At 66.0% G+C, this 21,668-nt stretch overlaps 2 protein-coding genes across 5 annotated transcripts in view; both read right to left on the bottom strand.

Moving 5' to 3' along the window:
• GLI1 (GLI family zinc finger 1) overlaps positions 1-10,646 on the bottom strand; it is a 46,097-nt gene extending 35,451 nt beyond the window's left edge. For 2 of the 4 annotated variants that reach the window (XM_044995751.1, XM_044995755.1), the window contains exon 1: positions 4,219-4,992. The gene's annotated coding sequence lies outside the window, so the exon portion shown is untranslated. Of the gene's footprint in view, positions 1-4,218; positions 4,993-10,485 lie in introns of those variants that run through there. The other 2 variants (XM_044995753.1, XM_044995752.1) reach the window with 2 other exon arrangements.
• A 5,808-nt stretch (positions 10,647-16,454) lies between these two features.
• LOC123353347 (inhibin beta C chain-like) lies at positions 16,455-21,180 on the bottom strand. Its single transcript, XM_044994363.1, has 2 exons — positions 19,936-21,180; positions 16,455-18,418 (listed from the first exon to the last, which is right to left on the bottom strand). The coding sequence occupies exons 1-2, from the start codon at positions 20,321-20,323 to the stop codon at positions 17,688-17,690; spliced, it is 1,119 nt and encodes a 372-aa protein (XP_044850298.1). The 5' UTR covers positions 20,324-21,180; the 3' UTR covers positions 16,455-17,687.
• Between the last annotated feature and the right edge of the window lie 488 nt (positions 21,181-21,668).

Genomic DNA, 21,668 nt, shown 5'->3' with positions numbered 1-21,668 from the left:
TAGCCCAGCCCTGCCAGTGCCCCTCACTCCCGACCCGCAGCCCCTGCTAGCCCGGCCCTGGGCTCCCCCAGCTCTGCCGGTGCCCCTCACTCCCGACCTGAACCTAAGTGTACCAAGCATGTGATGGAAATACCCCGCCCGGCTGAGCCACAGGCAGCCATGGGCTGTTCACAGGCCTGCGTGCGTGTCTGAGACACGGGGAAGGGCCGCGATCAGAGGCAGCCTCCCCCGCAGCTCCGGGGTGCAGACCCCTCTCGGCCTGGGGTCCCCGGGCCCAGCTGCCCCCTGCTCGCCGAGGGCTAACGCGGAGCCGATGGGAGCCAGCGCTGGGCCGGGGCTGAGCCGCACGGAGCCAGACACACAAATAAACAAGCAGCAAACGCAGACGGACGGCGGGTGGGGGTGGGAGCGGAGCTGCAGGGCCGCAGCCTGAAGCCCGCGTCGGGCGAGGTCCTCGTGCACCCAGGGCGCAGCGCCCAGATCACCTGTATCAGACGGGGCCGGGCCCCCTGCCCTGTGCCGAGCCTGGGACCCACCCCAGCTCTCACCCCGGCTCCCACTTCTTTGGCAGCCAAAGACCTGCAGGGGCCAACCGGGGATGAAAGCCTCAGTCACGGCTCAGTGTCATTACCCCAGAGGGGCGAAGGGACTTGTCTAAATTCGCACGCAGAGTCAGTGGTGAAGGCGTGAGCAGAACCCAGGCGTCCTGGGGCTCCCCCCAGCTCTAACCCACTAGGCCCCACTGGCCTCCCAGACCTGGCGATAGGACCCAGGCGTCCTGGCTCCCAGCCCGCCCTCCCCCCAGGCGACCTTTCCGCCCCCAGCTGTTACTGCGACGAGGTCAGAATAGCTACAGGCTTCTCAGGCCAAACAATGAGATTATTTGAAATTGACACTTTACCTTAAAAAACCCAGCCCCCCGCCCCCCTCCAAGCCCCGCCCAGCCGCCCTGCCCAGACTGCCAAGAACCCCGACCCCCAGGACAGCCGCGACCCCCACACAAAGCAGTAACTGCCCCACCCCTGCAGGTAGCCGGGCCAGGCCCCACCGGCCCCTGGCCGCCACGGGACAGACCCTTCAGCCCGGAGTCCCCAAAGGGCGCAGCGCAGATGTGTCACCCAGGCAGTGCCCGAGCAGGGGGCCCACATCTGGCCCCTGAAAATGGGGCCCATGGAGCCGAGCCTGGCGGCAGTTCGCCCAGGGAGCCGGGAGCCGAGTGGGGGGCTGGGTGTGTCCCTGCCCAGAGAGGAACTCGCACTGGGTTAGTTAAATGGGAGCGAACCCATTCCGCAGCGACTTTGGCTCAGAGGGTCTGAACCGGTTAACAAGGGTTTTGTCTACATGGTTGAATTTCAAGCCGTTTCAGAGTCGCCGCCCTGCTTTGGGGTTCAGCAGCGGCAGCTCGGATCCCGCCGGTCGCCGGGAGCGAAGCAGCGCGCAAGCCAGGGCTGCGCCGGAGTAACCGGCTCCATCTGTGTTCGCCTCTTAGGGGGTCCCAGCCCGGCTTCCCCATGGAGACGGGGCCTCCCGAGCTTTGGTGAAACAGGGGCACATGGAGGGGTCAGCCAGCATCAGCGGGTACAGGCTGAAATCAGAGCGTCCACACCGCCCCCCTGCCTGGTGTTCCCTCCCCTGGACCCTTCTCCCTGGGTCCCGCGTGGGAGCTGGCTCCCCTCCGCTGAACGTTTGCTGCCTGCCTGCACCGCGTCAGCGGGGCCTGCCCGCCTCCTAGCAGATCCGTGTCTGCACTGGCAAGGCCTCCCGTGCCCCTGGCCCTGGGTGAAGGCTCAGCAGAGAGGCTGAGGGCCGAATGGGCCACGGTCTGTGAGCTCCCGTCAGGGTGGAGACGCTCGGGTGGTTGTAGGTAGTGACCTCGGGCCGGGTCTGTGTCGTGCCCGGCCCGGTGGGGCCCTGATCGCGGGCAGGGTCTGGGCAGCGCCCGGCCTGGTGGGGCCCTGATCTCGGGCAGGGTCTGTGTCGTGCCCTGATCTCGGGCCGGGTCTGTTTTGTGGCCGGCCCGGCGGGGCCCTGATCGCGGGCAGGGTCTGGGCAGCGCCCGGCCCGGTGGGGCCCGGATCTCGGGCAGGGTCTGGGCAGCGCCCGGCCCGGCGGGGCCCGGATCTCGGGCAGGGTCTGTGTCGTGCCCTGATCTCGGGCCGGGTCTGTTTTGTGGCCGGCCTGGTGGGGCCCTGATCGCGGGCAGGGTCTGTGTCGTGCCCGGATCTCGGGCAGGGTCTGTGTCGTGCCCGGATCTCGGGCCGGGTCTGGGCAGTACCTGGCACGTCGGGGCCTCGATCACAGGTGGCACCTCCAGGCGTTACCGTAACATACCTCCTGACGAGCCACGACGGAGGGATTCTCCCCTCCCCGCCCAGTCACGTCACCTCTCTGTGGCAAGCCCACGAATTGCTGATGCAGCAAAGTGGGGCTCAGGGCCGCTGGGCTGGGCAGCAGGATTCCCCGGGTGGGGCAGTCGCTGGGCACCTCCCGCCCCCCGGGAATGTTTCCTGGTGGCTTCTGGGAAGCTCGTTGCGGGAGAGCAAAATCCTCGGCCTCACCCTGAACGGGCGCTGCCAGCGGAGCCGTGCCCCAGGGCTGCGGCTGGGTCGCACCCAGGCTCCACCTCCCACTGACCAGGGAGGTCAGGCTGGAGATGGGCCGGCAGGGACCCTCGGGCAGGGCGTGGGCCGTGGGCACCGGCGGGAGGGGGCCAGCGTCTCTCCAGGTGCCACCTGGCTATGGATGGGGGCGGGAGGGGCTGGGCCTTGGCCAGTGGAACCGATGGGGGCTAGGTGGCAGCTGTGTGGGGCTCCTGGCAGGGCCTGGGGCTCTGGTGGGGCCGGGCAGGAGCGGGATGGCGGCCTCCCGGCGCCCCGGGGATTCCCACTGGCAACGGACAGGCTGCCCCAAGGGTGCCCGTTTCTCACCCTGGCCCCATTGCCCGATCCGCCCCGGACGGGTGCCCCACTCTGGACGCAGCACCAGATCCGCTGCTCCCCAGGGGCCTCGGCAGCCACCCCGCTCCCTTCTCCTGGACTACGGGCCAGAGAACTGGGCCTCCCCACGCGTCCCCAGCGTGCAGCCCAGCCCAGCTCAGCCTTTGCATCCACTGTCTGTCGGCACCTGTCCCCCCATCAGGTCCGTCCCCATGGCGCCCACCCACCCAGCCAGCTCCAGCCTCTGCTAGCGCAAGTGCGCCAGGATCTCCTTGGGTGATCTCGGCTCAGCCACCAGGCGTGCGTGTGTCTCTCCACATCACAATACAGAACCGCGCGATGTCACTTCCCTCGCTCAGAGCCCTCCACCGGCCCCTTCCCCCCATCTGGGGTTGTCTGAACCTACTCTGAGCCCCCAGCCAGCTGCAAAAGCTGGGCTCTCTGGGCCGCTCAATACGTCAGCACCGCTGGGTGACCCGGGAACGGGACAGACGGATGTGTCAGCCAGTCAATGCCACCCACTGCTGGGCCTGCTGCGGGTGGGAGCGCTCCAGGGCACAATCCCAAACAAATCCTCAGCCAAACTCCACGGACCGGCACCCACGGGAGACCTGGCCTGACCTGTGGCGAAGAAGGAGGGGGAGGCCGCCCTGCAGCCCAGGAATTATTTTGCCAAGTTCACAAAGCAAAACAAATTGCAGCGGTGCGAAAAGCAAAGGCAGTGAAAGCCGGGGGAAAGCGCCTATTCGGGCTGCGTAATCCCTGCCTGACAAATTGCAATTTGGCAAAGTAATTGGCTGTGGGTTCCCCCCCTCCCATCTGATTTAATTGGATCTGAGCCGATTCCAGAAGTTGGGAGCCTCCTGGATTGTTTTGCCAAAAGGAGAGGGAGGGAGGGAGGGGAAAAGCAATTTGGTAACTTTGCAAAATTAAACTTGGATGAAGGGAAATTTACTGTCAAGTCAGCCGGGTTTTGTTGGCCATGGGGCACGTAGGAATTCTAGCTCCAGTTGTGTTTCCCCCGTAGGCACCGAAGTTTGGTGTCCCGGAATAGCTGCTCCCGCATCTTGTGGAGCCGAAAAAGGATCACGTCTTTCTAAAGGTTTTTGTGGTTTAAAAAACCCCACAAAATTAAAGTCATCCAGCAGGTCCTGAGACAAAGCGTCCCATAAGCAAAACCATCCCCTTGAACCAGAAACCGTTAAACCGGGCAAAATTCCTGCTCCCCCTCAAAACTGTAGTTACATTTTTTTTTAAGTTATTTTAAAAAAATGCATCGTACCTTTGGGAGCTGGACTGGGACGGTGACTCGCGCTCCAAGGGAAGGAGCCTTTTCTTTTCCTTTTTGATGTTTTCTCCCCCAAAATCGCACCCTTTGGTGCCTCAAGGCTGAAATTCCACTTTTCGGGGCACTTCGGTTCTTTCCAGGAGAAAAACGTAACATCCAGAGAAACGATTAAAAACGAAAACCCGAACCCGCGGCGACGAAGCTCGTTAACATTCCTCTTCACAAAACTTTCCCCGTCGTTCCTTTCCGTCTTTTCCCTTGAAATCCACCAAAAGAGAAAGAAATGGTTAACAAAAATGTGCTTTTTGTCTGCCCGATGCAGGCCGGGTTATAAATATTCCCTTCTCAGACTGCAGCCCAGGACCACCTTGGAGAAGGAAGTCTTGTTTTTCTTTAAGAAACTTTCCCGATGATTTCTTGAGTCTTTCCACATGGGAGAGCGACTCAGTGTTACGCCGCCGGGCTTTGATGCAGCGCTGGGGCTTTGGGGAAAGTGTCAGGACAGACACACACACAAAAAAATCTCTTTCTTTGCCCCTTTCAAGTTGCGGAGCAGTTTTGCGAAGCTCTTTTTTTTTTTTTTTTTTTTAAGAAAAACTTTGAAGGCTGAATGTGGAGGAGGAGGGCTGAGCTCTGTGTGAGGCTGTGTGAGGGAAGACCCTGGATCTGAATTCACACAGCATGCTGTCTACAATTTCAGAGACACTTTGAAAACCTGGGATGGATCTGTGCACACGCACGCACACACACAGCTGTGGGCGCGCTCACACACACATAGGCGGCAGGTTTGTATAATTTTTGGTGGGGCCCAAAATGGTGGTGCCCCCCCGCTCCCGCCCTGTAAGCCGATATAAAATGAAGCTACAACGCGTCAGCGCCACAAGATTACAAGGGTCAATTAAAAGTGGAAAGTCAGAAGCAGCACTTGCCTACTTCAATATACGGTATTATATTTTGTTGCATCTGTTGTGATGAAGTGGGAATGTTCTTAATATTTTCTCTGAATACTGTGTGGGTGCCTCAGTTTCCCCTGCAAGATGCCAACTGAAGGTGTTGGGGACAAAGAGATCAGGTGGCCTCCTTGTCCAGAAGAGACACAGAGGCCAGAGGAGGGAGTGTCAGTTTGGAGCTGGCTGGGGAAATTGGGAGAGACCCAGAACTTGGTTCTGGGCTCCCCACCCCCCAAGATGGACCTGACAGAGGGGTTCTGTTTTCTGTACCAACAAGCTCTGTTTAAACTGTGTTCCCGTCATCTAATAAACCTTCTGTTTTACTGTCTGGCTGAGAGTCACATCTGACTGCAGAGTTGGGGTGCAGCGACCTCTGGTTGCCCCAGGACCAGCCTGGGCAGACTCACTTTGGAAAGTGCATGACGTGGAAGGGCATGCTGAATGCTCCGAGGTCAGACCCAGGAAGGTGTAAGCTTCTTGCCCTGGAGACAGTATGCTCCAAGAGAGGAGGCTCCCCCAGAGTCCTGACTGGCTTTGTATGGAGATGTTCCAAAGCATCACAGCATCCCCTTCCACACCGTGCACTTCCCAGAAGTCCGCACAGGCACTGACACTCCCTCCTCCGGCCTTTGTCTCTTTTCCAGGCATTAGGAGGCCACCTGATCTCTCTGTTCTCCAACACCTTCAGTTGGCACCTTGCAGGGGAAACTGATTTGGGAGAAATGAAGTAAAAGCTGCCCAAACCGAGCTTGAGCACTCCTGAATTTTGAGGTGTTCAAATCTGGAAGGCAGGTGCTGGGGGTGGGAGAGGGCTGTGGGCTCCATGGGGGAGCATGGCAGCAACTGTCTGGAGCTGCATGGAGCCAGATACGCTGGTCTGAGTGGCACAGTAAGCGGTTTGGGGGTTGGAGAAGAGGTAGGGAGTTCCGGGGGGCAGTCAAGGGACAAGGAGCAGGGGGAGTTGGATGGGGCAGAGGTTCGAAGGGGCAGTCAGGGGACAGGCAGCAATTGGATAGGCATGGGAGTCTAAGAGGTTTATCAGGGGACAGGTAGGGGGTGCGGTCCTGCGGGGGGGAAGTTGGGTGGGGTCTCAGGAGGGGGCAGTTGGGGACAAGGAGAAGGGAGGCTTAGATAGGGGCTGAGGTCCCAAGGGGCAGTTAGGGGCAGGGGTCTCGGGAGGGGGTAATTGGGGAACAAGGACCAGTGGGGCTTAGATAGGGGGTGGAGGTTCTGGGGGGCAGTTGGGGCAGGGGTCTGGGGAGGGGGCAATCAGCGGACAGAGGCTGGGATTCAAAGGGCTCTGGGCTGCTGGCAGCCGCGGGGATCCCAGAGCCCTTTGAATCCCAGCGGCGGGAATCAGAGGGCTCTGGGCTGCCCGCTGCGGCGGGGAGCCCAGAACCCTTTAAATCTCAGCCGCTGCTGGGATTTAAAGGGCTCTGGGCTGCCTGCACCCGCGGGGAGCACAGAGCTTTTAAAATCCCAGCCGCGGCCGGGAATCAGAGGGCTCTGGGCTCCCCGCCGCAGCAGGCAGCCCAGAGCCCTCTGATTCCCGGCCGCGGCTGGGATTTAAAAGGCTCTGGGCTGCCCGCCGCGGCGGGGAGCCCAGAGCCCTCTGATTCCCGGCCGCGGCTCGGATTTAAAAGGCTCTGGGCTCCCCGCGGTTGCAGGCAGCCCAGAGCACTTTAAATCCCAGCCGCGGCCGGGAATCAGTGGGCTCTGGGCGGCCGGCTGCAGGGGGAAGCCCAGAGCCCTCTGATTCCCGGCCGCGGCTGGGATTTAAAAGGCTCTGCGCTCCCCGCGTTTGCAGGCAGCCCAGAGCCCTTTAAATCCCAGCCGGGGCTGGGATTTAAAAGGCTCTGCGCTCCCCGCGTTTGCAGGCAGCCCAGAGCCCTTTAAATCCCAGCCGCGGCTGGGATTTAAAAGGCTCTGCGCTCCCCGCGTTTGCAGGCAGCCCAGAGCCCTTTAAATCCCAGCCGCGGCCGGGAATCAGAGGGCTCTGGGCTGCCTGCTGCAGCGGGAAGCCCAGAGCCCTCTGATTCCCGGCCGGGGGTGGTATTTAAATGGCTCTGGGCTGCCCGCCGCAGCAGACAGCCCAGAGCCCTCTGATTCCCGGCCGCGGCTGGGATTTAAAGGGCTCTGGGCTCCCCGCGTTTGCAGGCAGCCCAGAGCCCTTTAAATCCCAGCCGCGGCTGAGATTTAAAAGGCTCTGGGCTCCCCGCGGTTGCAGGCAGCCCAGAGCCCTTTAAATCCCAGCCGCGGCGGGGAGTTAAAAGGCTCTGCGCTCCCCGCGTTTGCAGGCAGCCCAGAGCCCTTTAAATCCCAGCCGCGGCCGGGAATCAGAGGGCTCTGGGCTGCCTGCTGCAGCGGGAAGCCCAGAGCCCTCTGATTCCCGGCCGCGGCTGGGATTTAAAGGGCTCTGGGCTCCCCGCGTTTGCAGGCAGCCCAGCGCCCTTTACATCCCAGCCGCGGCTGGGATTTAAAAGGCTCTGCGCTCCCCGCGTTTGCAGGCAGCCCAGAGCCCTTTAAATCCCCGCCGCTGCTGGGATTTAAAAGGCTCTGCGCTCCCCGCGGTTGCAGGCAGCCCAGAGCCCTTTAAATCCCAGCCGCGGCCGGGAATCAGAGGGCTCTGGGCTGTCTGCTGCGGCGGGCAGCCCAGAGCCTTTTAAATCCCAGCCGCCGCCGGGAATCAGAGGGCTCTGGGCTGCCTGCAACCGCGGGGAGCCCAGAGCCTTTTAAATCTCAGCCGCTGCTGGGATTTAAAGGGCTCTGGGCTGCCTGCAACCGCGGGGAGCCCAGAGCCTTTTAAATCCCAGCCGCAGCCGGGAATCAGAGGGCTCTGGGCTTCCCGCTGCAGCAGGCAGCCCAGAGCCCTCTGATTCCCAGCCGCGGCTGGGATTTAAAGGGCTCTGGGCAGCCCTGGCGGCGGCGGCAGCGGCGGGGGGGCGCTCCAAGCAGGGGAGAAAAAACATTGGTGGGGCAGAGCCCCTGCTTGGGATTTATTCATGGGGCTAAAGCCCCAGAGCCCCATATAAGTCGGCGCCTATGCACACACACACACAAGGCAGCAGGCAGCCAAACCCTGGTGCAAACTCACAACGTTCCCCACCCAAGCGCCATCTCGGAGCGGGGGGGTCACGCCCTCTGCCTGCCCGCCCGGCCCGAGAAGGCCCTTCGCGGTGCTAGGTGCTGCGCTGTGGAGCTGTACAGGAGCGGAGGAGTTCATGGGAAGAGGAGGGCGAGAGGGGACATCAGGGCAACACTGATGTTTTGGAGAGGCCCAAGGCAAAATCTGAACCTGAGGCCTCCCGCCCTTCCAAAAAAATACCCTGGGGAGGAAGAGGCCGGGGCGGGGGCTGAGCCTGGCTCCCAGCTCCGGGCAATGCCCCTGGCACACAGGGTCACAGCGACACTCGGGTTTGGGGGGGCGGCTGGGACCCCGCGCAGCTTGGGGGCAAACCGGGGGGCTCTTCTCCCCACCGCGGGGGCAGTCGGCAGGTGCAGAGGAGCCGTGAGTTGCAGCCAGTTCTCTGAGGACTGGGGTGCCCCCCCCGAAGCGTCACAGCAAAGGGCGTCCCCAGCGAGTGGTTTGCAAGGTCGGGGTCTGGAATGAAACATCTCCAGGGGCCGAGGTTTTCCAAAGCCTCAGGTTTGGGGCCCCTGGCTGAGAAGGCAGATTTTCCGGGGACGAGAGGGGGGCAGAGTCAGGGAAACCTCTGCCCACCCCCAACGTCCCAGCCCTGCCAATGTGCTGACCCCCATCTGGGGGGACAGGGAGCGGGGGAGGCACCTTCCCTCACTGGCCTCTCTGCGGGGGCTGCCAGCAAAGGGTCCCCAGGAAGTGGTGTCGCATTTGACCTTTAAACTCCCTGTTTCTTTGAGGGCCTCGGAAAAGGGAGGGGACTACGGGTGGGGGGGGAATCCCCCGTTTTGTTGGCTGTCGATCTGGCAGAGACGCGTGTCATTTATGACATGCCCGTGGCGCGAGCCAGCTCTGGATCCTTGCACAGCAACTAGGGAGCCACGAATCCAGCCCGGGCTGCACGGGCGAGGCGATGTCACCCCATGGCGCGATGACCTCACAGGGCCCACGATGATGTCAGGCCAAAGGAAATGATGTCACGCTCCATGTGTGTGTGTGTGGGGGGGGGGTGCCGAGAGCCGACGTGATGACGTCATGCCCTCAAGGTCGCGCTACAGTGAGCGAGGTCACCTCCCGGCCTGGGGTCACGCGGCGGTGTCCCGTCGCCAGCACGTCACGTGGTGATGTCACGCGGTGATGTCACGCCGTTGTCACCTCGTAGTGTGATGTCACGCGGCGATGACGCAATCTCCCTGCACGCTGGGGGTGTCAATGCCAGGCTGGCGTCAGCCCAGGGGCCAGACACGCAAAGCCAGTGACCCCGACCTGCTGCTCCGGGCCTGGCCGGCCCCTCGGGGCTCTGGTGCAGCTGGGCCTGGCCGGCCCCCGTGAGAGCTGGGGCACAGCTCACCCCCCCCCCACAGCTGTCTGCCCCCCCAAGGCTCCCCCTACCCACCCCCACAGCTCTCCCCCCCACAGCTCACCCCCCCACAGCTCTCTGCCCCCCCAAGGCTCCCCCTACCCACCCCCACAGCTCTCCTCCCCCACAGCTCTCCCCCCCCACAGCTATCTGCCCCCCCAAGACTCCCCCTCCCCACCCCCACAGCTCTCCCCCCCACAGCTCTCCCCCCACAGCTCTCACCCCAAGGCTCCTCCACCCCCACAGCTCTCCCCCAGGCTCACCCCCCACAGCTCTCCCCCCCCCCGGCTTACCCCGCCCCACAGCTCTCCCTCACCACAGCTCTCTGCCCCCCCCAGGCTCACCTCCCCCACAGCTCTCTCCCTCACCACAGCTCTCCGCCCCCCCCCCGCTCTCCCCCCCCACAGCTCTCCCTCACCACAGCTCTCTGCTCCCCCCAGGCTCTCCCCCCAACAGCTCCCTCCCAAGGCTCAGCCCCCAAGCTCTCTCCCCCCCCGCCAAGGCTCCCCCCACCCCCAGCTCTCCCCCCCTAGGTATCGCCCCACCCCCAGCTCTCCCCCCCTAGGTATCACCCCACCCCCAGCTCTCCCCCTCCAAGGCTCACTCCACCCCCAAAGCTGATCCCCCCACAGCTCTCTTCCCCAAGACTTCCCCCCCCCCCAGCTCTCCCAAGGCTCACCCCCCATGGTCTCACACCCCCATCCCTTCTCATGGTTCACCCCATCTCCCAGCTCCCCACAACCCCCCCCATACAGTTCCCCTGCCCCCCACCCTCAGGGCCCAGCCAGCCTCCCTGGGATAACTCCACTCACCGCAGGGGGGTCGCTGGATTCCCCCTGGGATGGGGGGGCGTTTCCTGGCCCTGGGGAGACGGGTTGGCCGGGCTAACATGGCTCCGTTAGGGCCTGTGATGGGATCAGGAGCCTGAGCCCTGGTACAAGTGGAAGGGCCTGGAGTGGGGACTGTGGTGGGGCCAGTCAGGCTGGGGATAGAACCCAGGAGTCCTGCCCCCAGCCCTGCCCCTGCTCCAACCACTAGACCCCTCCCCCAGCCAGGGATAGAACCCAGGAGTCCTGCCCCAAGCCCTGCCTCCGCTCCAACCACTAGACCCCTCCTCCAGCCAGGGATAGAACCCAGGAGTCCTGCCCCCCAGCCCTGCCCCCGCTCCAACCACTAGACCCCTCCCCCAGCCAGGGATAGAACCCAGGAGTCCCGATTCCCATGCCACCGAAGACCCCCGGAGCGGGGCCCCCTTAGGCGCAGGGCCTGATTCCAGGGAATCGGGTGAATCCGCTTGAAGCCGGCCCTGCCTGCCCTCACCCCTCGCCCACCCAGATCCCAGCTGCTCCATCCGGGGCTGGGCTTGGACCGGAACCCCTGGCGCAAACAGCCCTGCGGGGAACCCGGGACCAGCCATAACCCCGCCGTGCCAGCCCCACCCCACTCACTCCCAGACCTCAGGGCGTCAGGGCGTCGCGCCCGTGCTGGCCGCGCTGCCAGTCTTCGGCCATCTGAGAGGGGCGTTTCCCCACAGGGGTCCCCTGGACTGGAGGGAAGCACAGAGCCTATAAAGAGTGCTGAGGCCGGGGGGAGCAGGGGCTGCGGGGAGGACGCGAGTGAGCACGGGTCTCTGGGACAGGTAACACTCTGCCTACATCTCCCCGAGCTGGCACCGGGCTCCGGTCGCCCGTCCCTCCCTCCCCGAGCTGGCACCGGGCTCCGGTCGCCCGTCCCTCCCTCCCCGAGCTGGCACCGGGCTCCGGTCGCCCGTCCCTCTCCGAGCTGGCACCAGGCTCCGGTCGCCCGTCCCTCCCTCTCCGAGCTGGCACCGGGCTCCGGTCGCCCGTCCCTCTCCGAGCTGGCACCAGGCTCCGGTCGCCCATCCCTCCCTCCCCGAGCTGGCACCAGGCTCCGGTCGCCCGTCCCTCCCTCCCCGAGCTGGCACCGGGCTCCGGACGCCCGTCCCTCCCCGAGCTGGCACCGGGCTCCGGTCGCCTGTCCCTTCCCGAGCTGGCACCGGGCTCCGGTCGCCCGTCCCTCCCTCCCCGAGTTGGCACCGGGCTCCGGTCGCCCGTCCCTCCCTCCCCGAGCTGGCACCGGGCTCCGGTCGCCCGTCCCTCCCCGAGCTGGCACCGGGCTCCGGTCGCCCGTCCCTCCCTCCCCGAGCTGGCACCGGGCTCCGGTCGCCTGTTCCCCCCCCAGCTCCCTCCTGCCCCTGCTCTGGGGGCATTGGCCTGAGCAGGACAAAGGGTGCCCCACCCCCAGTTCTGCTGCCCCCCCAATCCACGAGGGGTATGTGATGGGGGCGCTGGCTCCAGGAGGGGTCGCGGTGCTAGGGGCTGTTCGGGCGCCATGGGGCTCGCCCCGGTTTGCAGGCCGGCCGGGGCCCCAGGAGGGCGCTAGCAACCGCTCCCCGCGCCAGCCCCAGCCAAAGTCGAGCGCCACGTTGTGGGTTGCTGGGTGAAGGGTGAGCAAACAGCAGGTGCCGGGGTCAGGCTCCCACGGTGCTGGGGGGGTTCGGGGCCAGCTGCCGCTTGGGTAACTCCGGCAGGGGATTGCAATTCCCGTCACCTCCAGACCTGCCAATTCAGCCAAGGCCAAACTGTTCCCAGCAACGGGGACATGCCCCAGCCAGCCCCCCCGCTGCCCCATGGGAGCTGGGGCACCGCTCACTTACCCCTGGGCCTGGACCAAGCCCCCTCCCCCCAGCTGCCAGGTGAGTGGGACGCTCTGAGGCGGGAGGGAAACGGCCACAGGGACAGGTGGGGAAACTGAGGCAGAGTGAGGCCATCCAAGGAGCCTGCGTCCGAGCTGGGCCTGGAACCCAGGAGTCCTGGCTCCCAGTCCTATGATCAGCCCCCCACCCCTCCAGGGCTGGGAAGAGAACCCAGGAGTCCTGGCACCAGGGTAATGACCCACCCTCGTGGGGTTTATTTTTAGCCTAAGGTGGCCTCGCCCCCACCGGACTGTTGCCGTGGCGACCGAATGCGGGGCAAAGGGCCGTCCCGGCGGGGGCAGGGGGGCACGAGTATCCGGTTCAGGGAGCACGGCCTTCGCCCGGCGGGTGACATCATGGGCCAGAACCCGTGTGGGGCAGTATCCCCGGCAGGGCCCTTCCAGCACCTCTGCGCCAGACCCATGCTGTGCCGGGGGGTGGGGTCTGCTTGGGGGCCAGACCCCAGAGCCTGGACTGACCCTGCCCCATTCACCCCCCCCAAGTAACCCCCACCCCCTGTTCAGGGGCCAGAGGGCGAGAGAGGCCGACCCCAGGGGTGTTGGGGGGGCATGACCCCCACTGGGACAGGGTCACATGCTGCATTTGGGGTCTGACCCTAGGTGTCTGTAGCTAGATTTGTCTGCAAATCCCTGCTACCCCCCCCCAGCTCTGCCGGTGCCCCTCACTCCCGACCCGCAGCCCCCTGCCAGCCCGGCCCTGGGCTCCCCCCACCCCCACTCTGCCGGTGCCCCTCACTCCCGACCCGCAGCCCCTGCCAGCCCTGCCCTGGGCTCCCCCCAGCCCTGCCGGTGCCCCTCACTCCCGACCCGCAGCCCCTGCCAGCCCGGCCCTGGGCTCCCCCCACCCAGCTCTGCCGGTGCCCCTCACTCCCGACCCGCAGCCCCCTGCTAGCCCAGCCCTGGGCTCCCCCCAGCCCTGCCGGTGCCCCTCACTCCCGACCCGCAGCCCCCTGCCAGCCCAGCCCTGGGCTCCCCCCAGCCCTGCCGGTGCCCCTCACTCCCGACCCGCAGCCCCCTGCCAGCCCGGCCCTGGGCTCACCCCCACCCCCGCCTCTGCCGGTGCTCCTCACTCCCGACCCGCAGCCCCTGCTAGCCCAGCCCTGGGCTCCCCACCCCCAGCCCTGCCGGTGCCCCTCACTCCCGACCCGCAGCCCCCTGCCAGCCCGGCCCTGCGCTCCCCGCGGCTCTGCCCCTGCTGACCGGGGAGTGATGTGCAGACGCCCCCTTGCGGTCACCAGCGGGATGTGCACCGTGCCGAGGGCTGAGTGTGTTTGCCTCCAGCCCTGCCCGGCCGCCCTGGTGTGGGGCGGGGGCGAGTGGGAAGCCGGGGGGGGCCGTGGTGCAAACACACGCACACGCTGCTGTGAAGCAGGGCACTCGTGGGCCCGATCCTGCCCCCGGGGGCCGCCTGGGAGCTGCCAAACTCCCTCCCTGCCCGCCGGCCTCGGGGCTGAGTGCTGCGGGGGGGGGGGCTGCTGTCTCACCAGCCCCTGCAATCAGGAGGGGGCAGGGGCAGCATGAAGGGTTCCCCTCGCCCCCTGGCTCAGGCCCTTCCCCGCCCCCCAGCCCAGGGCAGCAGCGGGGTCCCTGGGCCCGTGAGGAGGGGGCGAGAGCCCAGCCTCCCTCCCCCCTGGAGCTCCGCCACCTCCAGCAGTGACACCCCCCTGCCCCCGTGAGACTCCGCTCGGCTCCGGGGCCCAGCTCCCCGACCAGGCCGGGCCTTGGCTGCACTAACCCCGGTTCCTGCGGGGTCCCAGCCTTGTCCCTCTCCGGGTCACCTGGCTCTGCCCTGGGCTCCTACCCCTGGCGACTGGCTCCTGCCCGAGGGACCCTGAGCCCCGCCAGCCCCCTGCGCCGAGGCAGGACCAGCCCTGACGGGGGTTCCCGGCCTCCCCTGCGGCCGTTCCACAGCTCCAGCCCCTTGGAGGGCAGCAGTTTTTCCTACATCTTGTCCTGCCTCCAGGACGCCAGGGCTGGTCTCCGGCCCCCTCCCCGTCTGACAGCGAACTCGTCTGATGCTCCTTCAGCCAGTTGTGCACCCACCCGATAGTAACGTAACGTCGTCTCTAGCCCACATCTCCCCAGTCTGCTTGTGCCCCCGGCATGTGGGACTCTGTCCGAAACCTCCCCAAAATCTGCAGCTTCCCCCATCCCTGAGGCCAGGAACCCCACCCAAGAAGGAAGTGAGGGCGGTTTGGCGACTCCTTATAACGCTGGATACTCGCAAACTGCTTCTTATAATGGCTTCCGGTATCTTTCCAGGTGTCCGTTAGGCTGCTGGTCTGTAATTCCCCTGGTCTTCCACTCACCCCCAGAGCCTCGTGCCTCTGTGCCTCAGTTTCCCCTCCCAGCCCTTGTGAGCTCTCGGGGGCAGGGTCTGTCTCTCGCTCTGTGTCTGTGCGGCAGCAGGGCTGGGCCAGGACTAATCCCCTCCAGACGCTGCCCCCAGCTCTCGCGCTTTCCACCTGCAGCTCCGCGCACACCTGAGAACAAAGGAGGGTTGAAGCCCCTAGGGGGTGCCAGGTCTCAGTGGCTGGGAAAGGAGCAGGGTGGGTGGGAGACCTGAGCTAAGGGTGGCCCAGGTCCTAGGGCCCCTGGGTGCATGGGGGTCCCCAGCTGAGGGTGTCTCCCTGCCCCGGAGGTTCGGGCCCACGAGCCGAGGAGGTTCTGGGTGTGGTTAGTGTGTCAGTGTGTCCATGTGCCACACACACGCACACACAGCTGGGGTGCCACCCTCCAGGCCTGTGCCACTAAACATTGGGGCACCGGCAGAGCTGGGGGTGGGGAGCCCAGGGCTGGGCTAGCAGGGGCTGCGGGTCGGGAGTGAGGGGCACCGGGGTGTGGGGGAGCCCAGGGCTGGGCTAGCAGGGGCTGCGGGTCAGGAGTGAGGGGCACCGGGGCGGGTCGCCTGGGATAACGCTTTGGGGCAGCTTGGCCTTTCGCCGTGGGGAGGGCTGGGGGGAGGGGGGGCTCCATCTCCAGCTGATCCCTGCATGTTCAGGCCGCCTGGAGCTGATGAAAGTCGCCCTTTGCCCGGGCGCTGGGCGCGGGGCCGGGAGAGCGGCCAGGGCTTGGCCCCAGATAACGCGGCCCTGAGCCAGCACTGGCTCAACGAGAGCCGGGGGAGGGGACGGGACTGGGGGGGCATCTGATGCTACGCAGCTCCCCCCACCCCCAGCTCCCCCCACCCCCAGCCACCCCGACCCCCAGCTCCCCCCAATGCCCAGCTCCCCTGACCCCCAACTGCCCCATCCCCCGACTCCCAGTGCCCAGCTCCCCCAACCCCTGACCCCCAGCTCCTCTGACCCCCAAGCCCCAGCTACTCCCAATGCCCAGATTCCCCAACCCCCAGACCCCAGCTCCCCAGACCCCCAATGCCCAGATCCCCCGACCCCCAGGAGACCCTCAACGCCCAGTGACCTCCTTCTCCCGCCAGCCGTGGAAAGACGAGCTCGGTCCCCTGGGATGGTCCTGGCTTCGGTCTCCCTGCTGGGGGGCTTGCTGGGACCTGCCTGGGGGCTGGGGCTGGCACCCAGCGTGCACACGCCCAGCTTTGCCCCCTGGGACTGGCCCAGGAACCTCCCAGCTTCTCTTCCCCCCCTGCCCCCACCCGGGGTAGCATCACCCCCAGCAAAGGCCCTGTTCTCCCCTCAGCCGCAGGGGGTCCTGTGCAGATCTGGGGGGCTGGTAAACACAGGGGGGCTGCCTGAGTCACTGGGAATCTGCTCTGGGGTAGCCCTGAACCCTCCCCTCAGGCCGCCTGTGTGGTGCTTAAAGCCCTTGGTCCAAGATGACTGGACTGGACTATTGCTTTGGGGCTGCGGGTCGGGAGTGAGGGGCACCGGCAGAGCTGGGGGGGGCGCAGGGCTGGGCTAGCAGGGGCTGCGGATCGGGAGTGAGGGGCACCAGCAGAGATGGGGGTGGGGAGGCCCAGGGCTGGGGGAGCAGGGGCTGCGGGTCGGGAGTGAGGGGCACTGGCTGGGTTGAACCATCAGCCTCGCCCCGGTGTCTCTGATCCGTAGAGAATTTCAGGCCAAACACGCCGTGGTTTCACCTGTTTATTGGAGACGTCGCTTGAAATAATAAAATAAAATAAAATAAAAATAAAATATTTTTTTACATTAGTGCGAAAAGAAAATACATAAAGGCAAACGCGGCACCAGGCTCCTCGGCAGGGTGGGGTGGGGAGCCGGGGGGGCAGGTTCCCCCTTCCCGGCCACCCCATGCCCTGCTCCGAGCCTGGCACCTCCCCTACAGTAAACACTTCCCCAATGCATTGAACGTGCCCATCCCATGGCAGCAGAACTGCCCCCGCAATGAGAAAACCCCCCTAGAGAATCTGCATCCGAGCGGGTCCCTGGTCCGTCTGCAGGGCCGGTGCCCAGTGCCCGGTGCCCGGTGCCCGGCCGAGGCTGGGAGAACTGGCTGGACCCCTGCCAGGAGAGCAGAGACCTGCTCAGTGATTGGCTGCGGCCCCCCAGAAAGGGTGAAAGGACCAGAGCCTGGGAGACCATGTTCCATGGGAAACGTCCTGGGGGTGACAAACTGGGGCTTGCAGAGCACTGGCCGTTCTCGGGGCCGTTCCCAGCTGCGCCCAGCTTGTCCGGCTTCCTCCTGCGCGCGGGTCTCACCACCCCCGGGCGTAACCCCCGGTGGGGCTCGGGTTGGAAACCAGCCCGGCTCGACTGGGACAGCGCCGGGTCTGGGAGATCCACCACGGCCCTTGGGAAGCACCCGGGGAACATGGTCAGCTGGGAAAAGGAAAATCTCAACTCGACATTTCGGGCCCAAAGGTTTCCTCTTCTCAGCTGGGAATTGCTGGTTTTCTGCTCAGTCCCCCTAAAATCGAGATATTCCCGGTGAGAAGAACCCACCTGCTTTGTCTGGCAAAGTTTTCCACCCAGCTCTGGGCTGGGGCGGCCGAGCCGTGTGCCGTGGGGCGTTGGCCCCCAGCCGGCCCGGAGACCTTTCCTCCACTTGGCACCTGGCCCGGTTTCCTCCTTGCACACTTGTGCTTGAAATGTGTGCGTGCGCTGGGGGGGAGCCAGCTGCCCCCCCCAAACACACGCCAAGAGATGTATCGTGTTAACCAGCCTCCTCCTGGGCCCCGGGAGTGAGAGTCCAGAACAATCCCTGACCCCGCGTCTCCCGAACGGCGCCCTGGGGCACTGGGCAGAGCAGACTCCATCCGTCTGCGCCAACCGTGCTGAACGGCGCCGGGAGCTTCCCGCACCCCCCACCTCTCCAGGGGCAGCTGGGCCCCCCGGCCACGCTCCCCCTAGCTGCAGCCGCAGGCGTCCACGATCATGTCCGGGATGTCGGTCTTGACGATGTTGCTGTTGCGGTCGAAGTAGAGGATGGAGAGGGGCCGGCGGTGCGTGGGCACGCAGCAGGACTGCCCGCCCGCCGGCACGTTGTGGGCCCGGATCAGGTTGAGCACGGCCGTGTGGGAGGAGGAGGCCATGCCCGGGCTGCTGGCCACGTGGTGCGGGCACTGGCCCATGCAGTAGTTGATCTGGTAGCCCTCTGGCTTGATGATCCAGTCGTTCCACCCGATGTCCCGGAAGTCCACGTAATAGTCCTTGCGGCAGCACAGGTTGGAGGTCTGGTCGCAGCGCAGGCTGCGTTTGGCCACCCGCTGCCCTGGCTCCCGCACCGTGGCCTTGGCCACCAGGAAGGGCTGGTGGGAGCCGCCGGCGTCGCTCCCGGCCGTGGCGTTCGCCTGGCACCCGCGGCACTCCAGCTCCAGCCGCAGCGTCTTCTCCTGCCCGCGGAAGAAGGCCTGGAGCGCAGGCAGGAGGGCGAAGGTCTGCCAGCCACCGGCCCGGGCCTCCAGCTGCCTCTCGCTCAGCAGCGCCCCCGCCAGGGAGACCCGCAGCGTGACCGGGGAGAGCCCGCTCTGGGGGCCCCGGACGTAGAGCCACAGCTGGGCCTGCAGGATGTGGACATCCCGGCCCGGGCCCCGGCTGAACCGGAAACGCAGGCCCGTGCGGGAGGGCGAGAAGAACTCTGTGGGGAGAGCGGGGCTGTGAGAACGGGGGGCGGTGCCAGGCGGGGAATGCCCGTCCTCGCTGCTGGCACCAGGCTCCCTGCTCCACCCAGCCAAGTCCCCGGCACCCGGTGGCCCTGTCTCTGCCCCGCTGCCCCCACCAAGCTCTGGCGTGTCCCTTCCCTGGAGGCGGCGTTCTAGCGCCCCCCATAGGGGAACCCGGCAGTGACAGCGAGGAGCCCCCCTCCCCGGCTCAGCGCCAATGGGCTGGGGGCATTGGGAGACAGTGCTGGGTCCCATGGTGGGATGGGCAGCATAGGCCCATAGGGGGAGGAGTTTGCAGATGATTCCAGCCCCCCATACATGGGGCTGGGGGGAGCTGATCCCCTGGGCAATAGATTCCCGTGGGGGGCTGTTTGTCCCCCATCCAGCCCCAGAGGCCCCCTCCCCTGCGTGTCAGGAGCAGTGGGATGGGAGTGGGGGGGGATCCCAGTGCCCAGAGCTCTCCCTTACACCCTGAACTGCCAGGCCCTCGGTGCAGGCACAGGGCACCCTGGTCCATAGACCTCCCCCCACCCTCGGTCAGAGATCCACGGACCAGCCCAGCTGGGAAACCAGCAGGAATCACAGCCTCAGGGAGCCAGTTCCACCATGGGGGAAAGTGAGTCCCAGAAGAGCTGGGCTTCGAACCCAGGAGTCCCGGTGCCCAGCCCAGCCCTAACCACTACACCCCACTTCCCTCCCAGAGCCAGGCAGAGAACTCAGGAGTCCTGGCTCCCAGCCCCCCCCCCCCCCGCGCTCTATCCACTAGTCCCCACTTCCCTCCCATAGCTGGGGATAGAACCCAGGAGTCCTGGCTCCCAGCCCAGCCCTAACCACTACACCCCACTTCCCTCCCAGAGCCGGGGAGAGAACCCAGGAGTCCCGGCTCCCAGCCCCCCCTGCTCTATCCACTAGTCCCCACTTCCCTCCCATAGCTGGGGATAGAACCCAGGAGTCCTGGCTCCCAGCCCAGCAATAACCACTACACCCCACTTCCCTCCCAGAGCCAGGGAGAGAACCCAGGAGTCCTGACGCCCAGCCCCCCTGCTCTAACTACTAGTCCCTACTCCCCTCCCCTAGCTGGGGAGAGAACCCAGGAGTCCTGGCTCCCAGCCGCTCCCCCCGACTATAACCACTAGACCCCACTCCCCCCCAGAGCTGGGGGCAGAACCCAGGAGTGATGCTGTGGCACTATCCAGCCCTAGGGAAGGGCTCGGTAAACCTGTGGGGCCCTCGTAGCCGGGTGAGGGGTGGCTCTGCCCCCCACGCCCTGCATGGTCTGTCCTGAGAGAAGCCTGGGCCTCCCCCCAGGTCCCCATTCTCCCCACTCACCCCCCTTCTCTGCTCTCCAGACCCCAGGTTTTCCCACCTGCAATCGGCAAAGTTCCCTTTGGTGGGGCAGAGCCGTTGGCTCCGTCCCGCTCCCCGTCCCCGCCTGTTCCCACCCCTGCTCCTGGCTCACCGCCAGCCTCGGTTCCCCGTCCGCGGCACCCACCTGTCTTGGCAAAACTGATGATCTCGTAGCCCAGTTCGTCGGCGTTGGGGCCGTCCCAGCGGTCGAAGGGCCCCGGCTGCCCCTCCTGCCGGGCTTTGCCCACATGCAGGCGGTGCAGGGCGTTGGCGATGGCCACACGGGGCACCGGCTGGGTGACGTTGGGCCTCTCACTCAGGTGCAGCTTCTCCAGGATCTGCCGCTTGGCCAGCTCGAGCAGGAAGCGCCTCTCCGTGCCCGGCTCCAGGGTGGGCATCCGGCAGGACGGGCACCCTGGCGTCCCTCCTCCCTGGACCGAGGATCCCCACAGCAGGGCCAGGGCGGCCAGGGCTAGCCAACCCCCCGGGGGCTGCCCGCTCCTCTCCAGCTGTGCGCCGGAGCCAGGAGCCATCTAGAACCGAGAGCGGCGGGGGGTAGGGACGGTGCCAGGCCCTCAGGATTTGTCTCCGAGCTCTGCCCAGCCAGTCTGCCACCTGCTGTCACACCCAGGCTGCCCCGCCTCGACCTGCCATGCGAGGAGCCGGGTGCCAGGGGCTGAGATGGGTGCTGCTCGCCCGAGGGAGCCCGACTCAGGGCTTGGCTTGAGGTGCTGCCCGTCCAGGCTCCAGGCACTTGTCAGTCACAGGGGCAGGCCCTGCCCTCCTGCCTGCTGCGATTGGCCAGCACCTGGGGCCCTGGGGGAGGGTGCTGGCTGGGGGGGGGAATGGGGGGTGCTGCCTCCCCCGGCCGGGAACAGGTGCCGAGGGCTCCCAGCAAGGGGCATGATGCAAGAATGGAGAAGGTTGTGCTGCCCAGGCAGTCGGGAGGTGCTGGGGGGCACAGAGCAGGCACCTTTGGGAAGGGCCCCCTGGTTCCGTGGCAGCTCACGACACCCCTGGGTGTTTCCTCCAGGGGCCGGGGGCGTTGCCGGTGCCAGCTGGTCCTTTGCTCAGGCACTGAGGGGGCAGAGGGCACAGGGGTTAACGTCCCTTTGCCAGGTTTCTCCTTTCTCCGCCTGCCTCCTGCAGCCTGGGGGGGCCACTGCTCACTAGCCAGCCCCCACCCCTCCACCCACGGCCCCCCCACAACAGACCAAGTGGGGGGCAGAGGAGGGGGAGGGCGGTGGAGCTGGGGCTTGGGCCCGGCGCACCCCCCAGCAGGATTGCCTGCCCGAGCACCCTTATCACCAAAGGGCTCAGTCCCAGATACGCTGCCCCATTAGCGGTAACGGTCCCTCTCCGGGCGCTGATGCTGGCACGTGCCACGTTACCGGCACCGGGGCCTGACACCAGGAGCTGAGCTCAGCAGCCGAGGCCCCTTGCGGCTGCCACGTGGCCTTTGCTTGGTCCGGACGCCGTGGGGAGCTGGGGGGCAGCCGGGCCAGGATGCTGCCGGCGCGTGAGAGCTGCAGAGAATGCACCAGCCAGGGGAGGCTGCTGACTCCCGCTCGGCCCCGCCACGCCCGGCTGAGGGGGAGCCAGTCCTGGCCCAGCCCGGCTCAGCACAGGCCCGGCTGGGGTTTGGGGTCCATTTCTGCTGCCCCAGTCAGGCCCCCTTCCTGCCACGCCGGCTGGGGTGGGGCAGTCTCGGGCACCTCCCGGCGGGGGCACTGCAGAGTGAGATCACCTCTTCTCTCCTTGCCCCACAGGCTGGGTTTGGGGGTATCCCAGGCGCAGGGGTCTGGGGAGGGGGGTAGGCGGCGCAGTGTCCGGAGGGGAGCTCCCCTGGCCCAGGAGGCGTTGGCTGATCCCCACTGC

Source organism: Mauremys mutica, chromosome 20 (assembly GCF_020497125.1).
Source record: "Mauremys mutica isolate MM-2020 ecotype Southern chromosome 20, ASM2049712v1, whole genome shotgun sequence".
Taxonomy (NCBI): domain Eukaryota; kingdom Metazoa; phylum Chordata; order Testudines; family Geoemydidae; genus Mauremys; species Mauremys mutica.
This window is presented reverse-complemented; position numbering and strand designations above follow the sequence as displayed.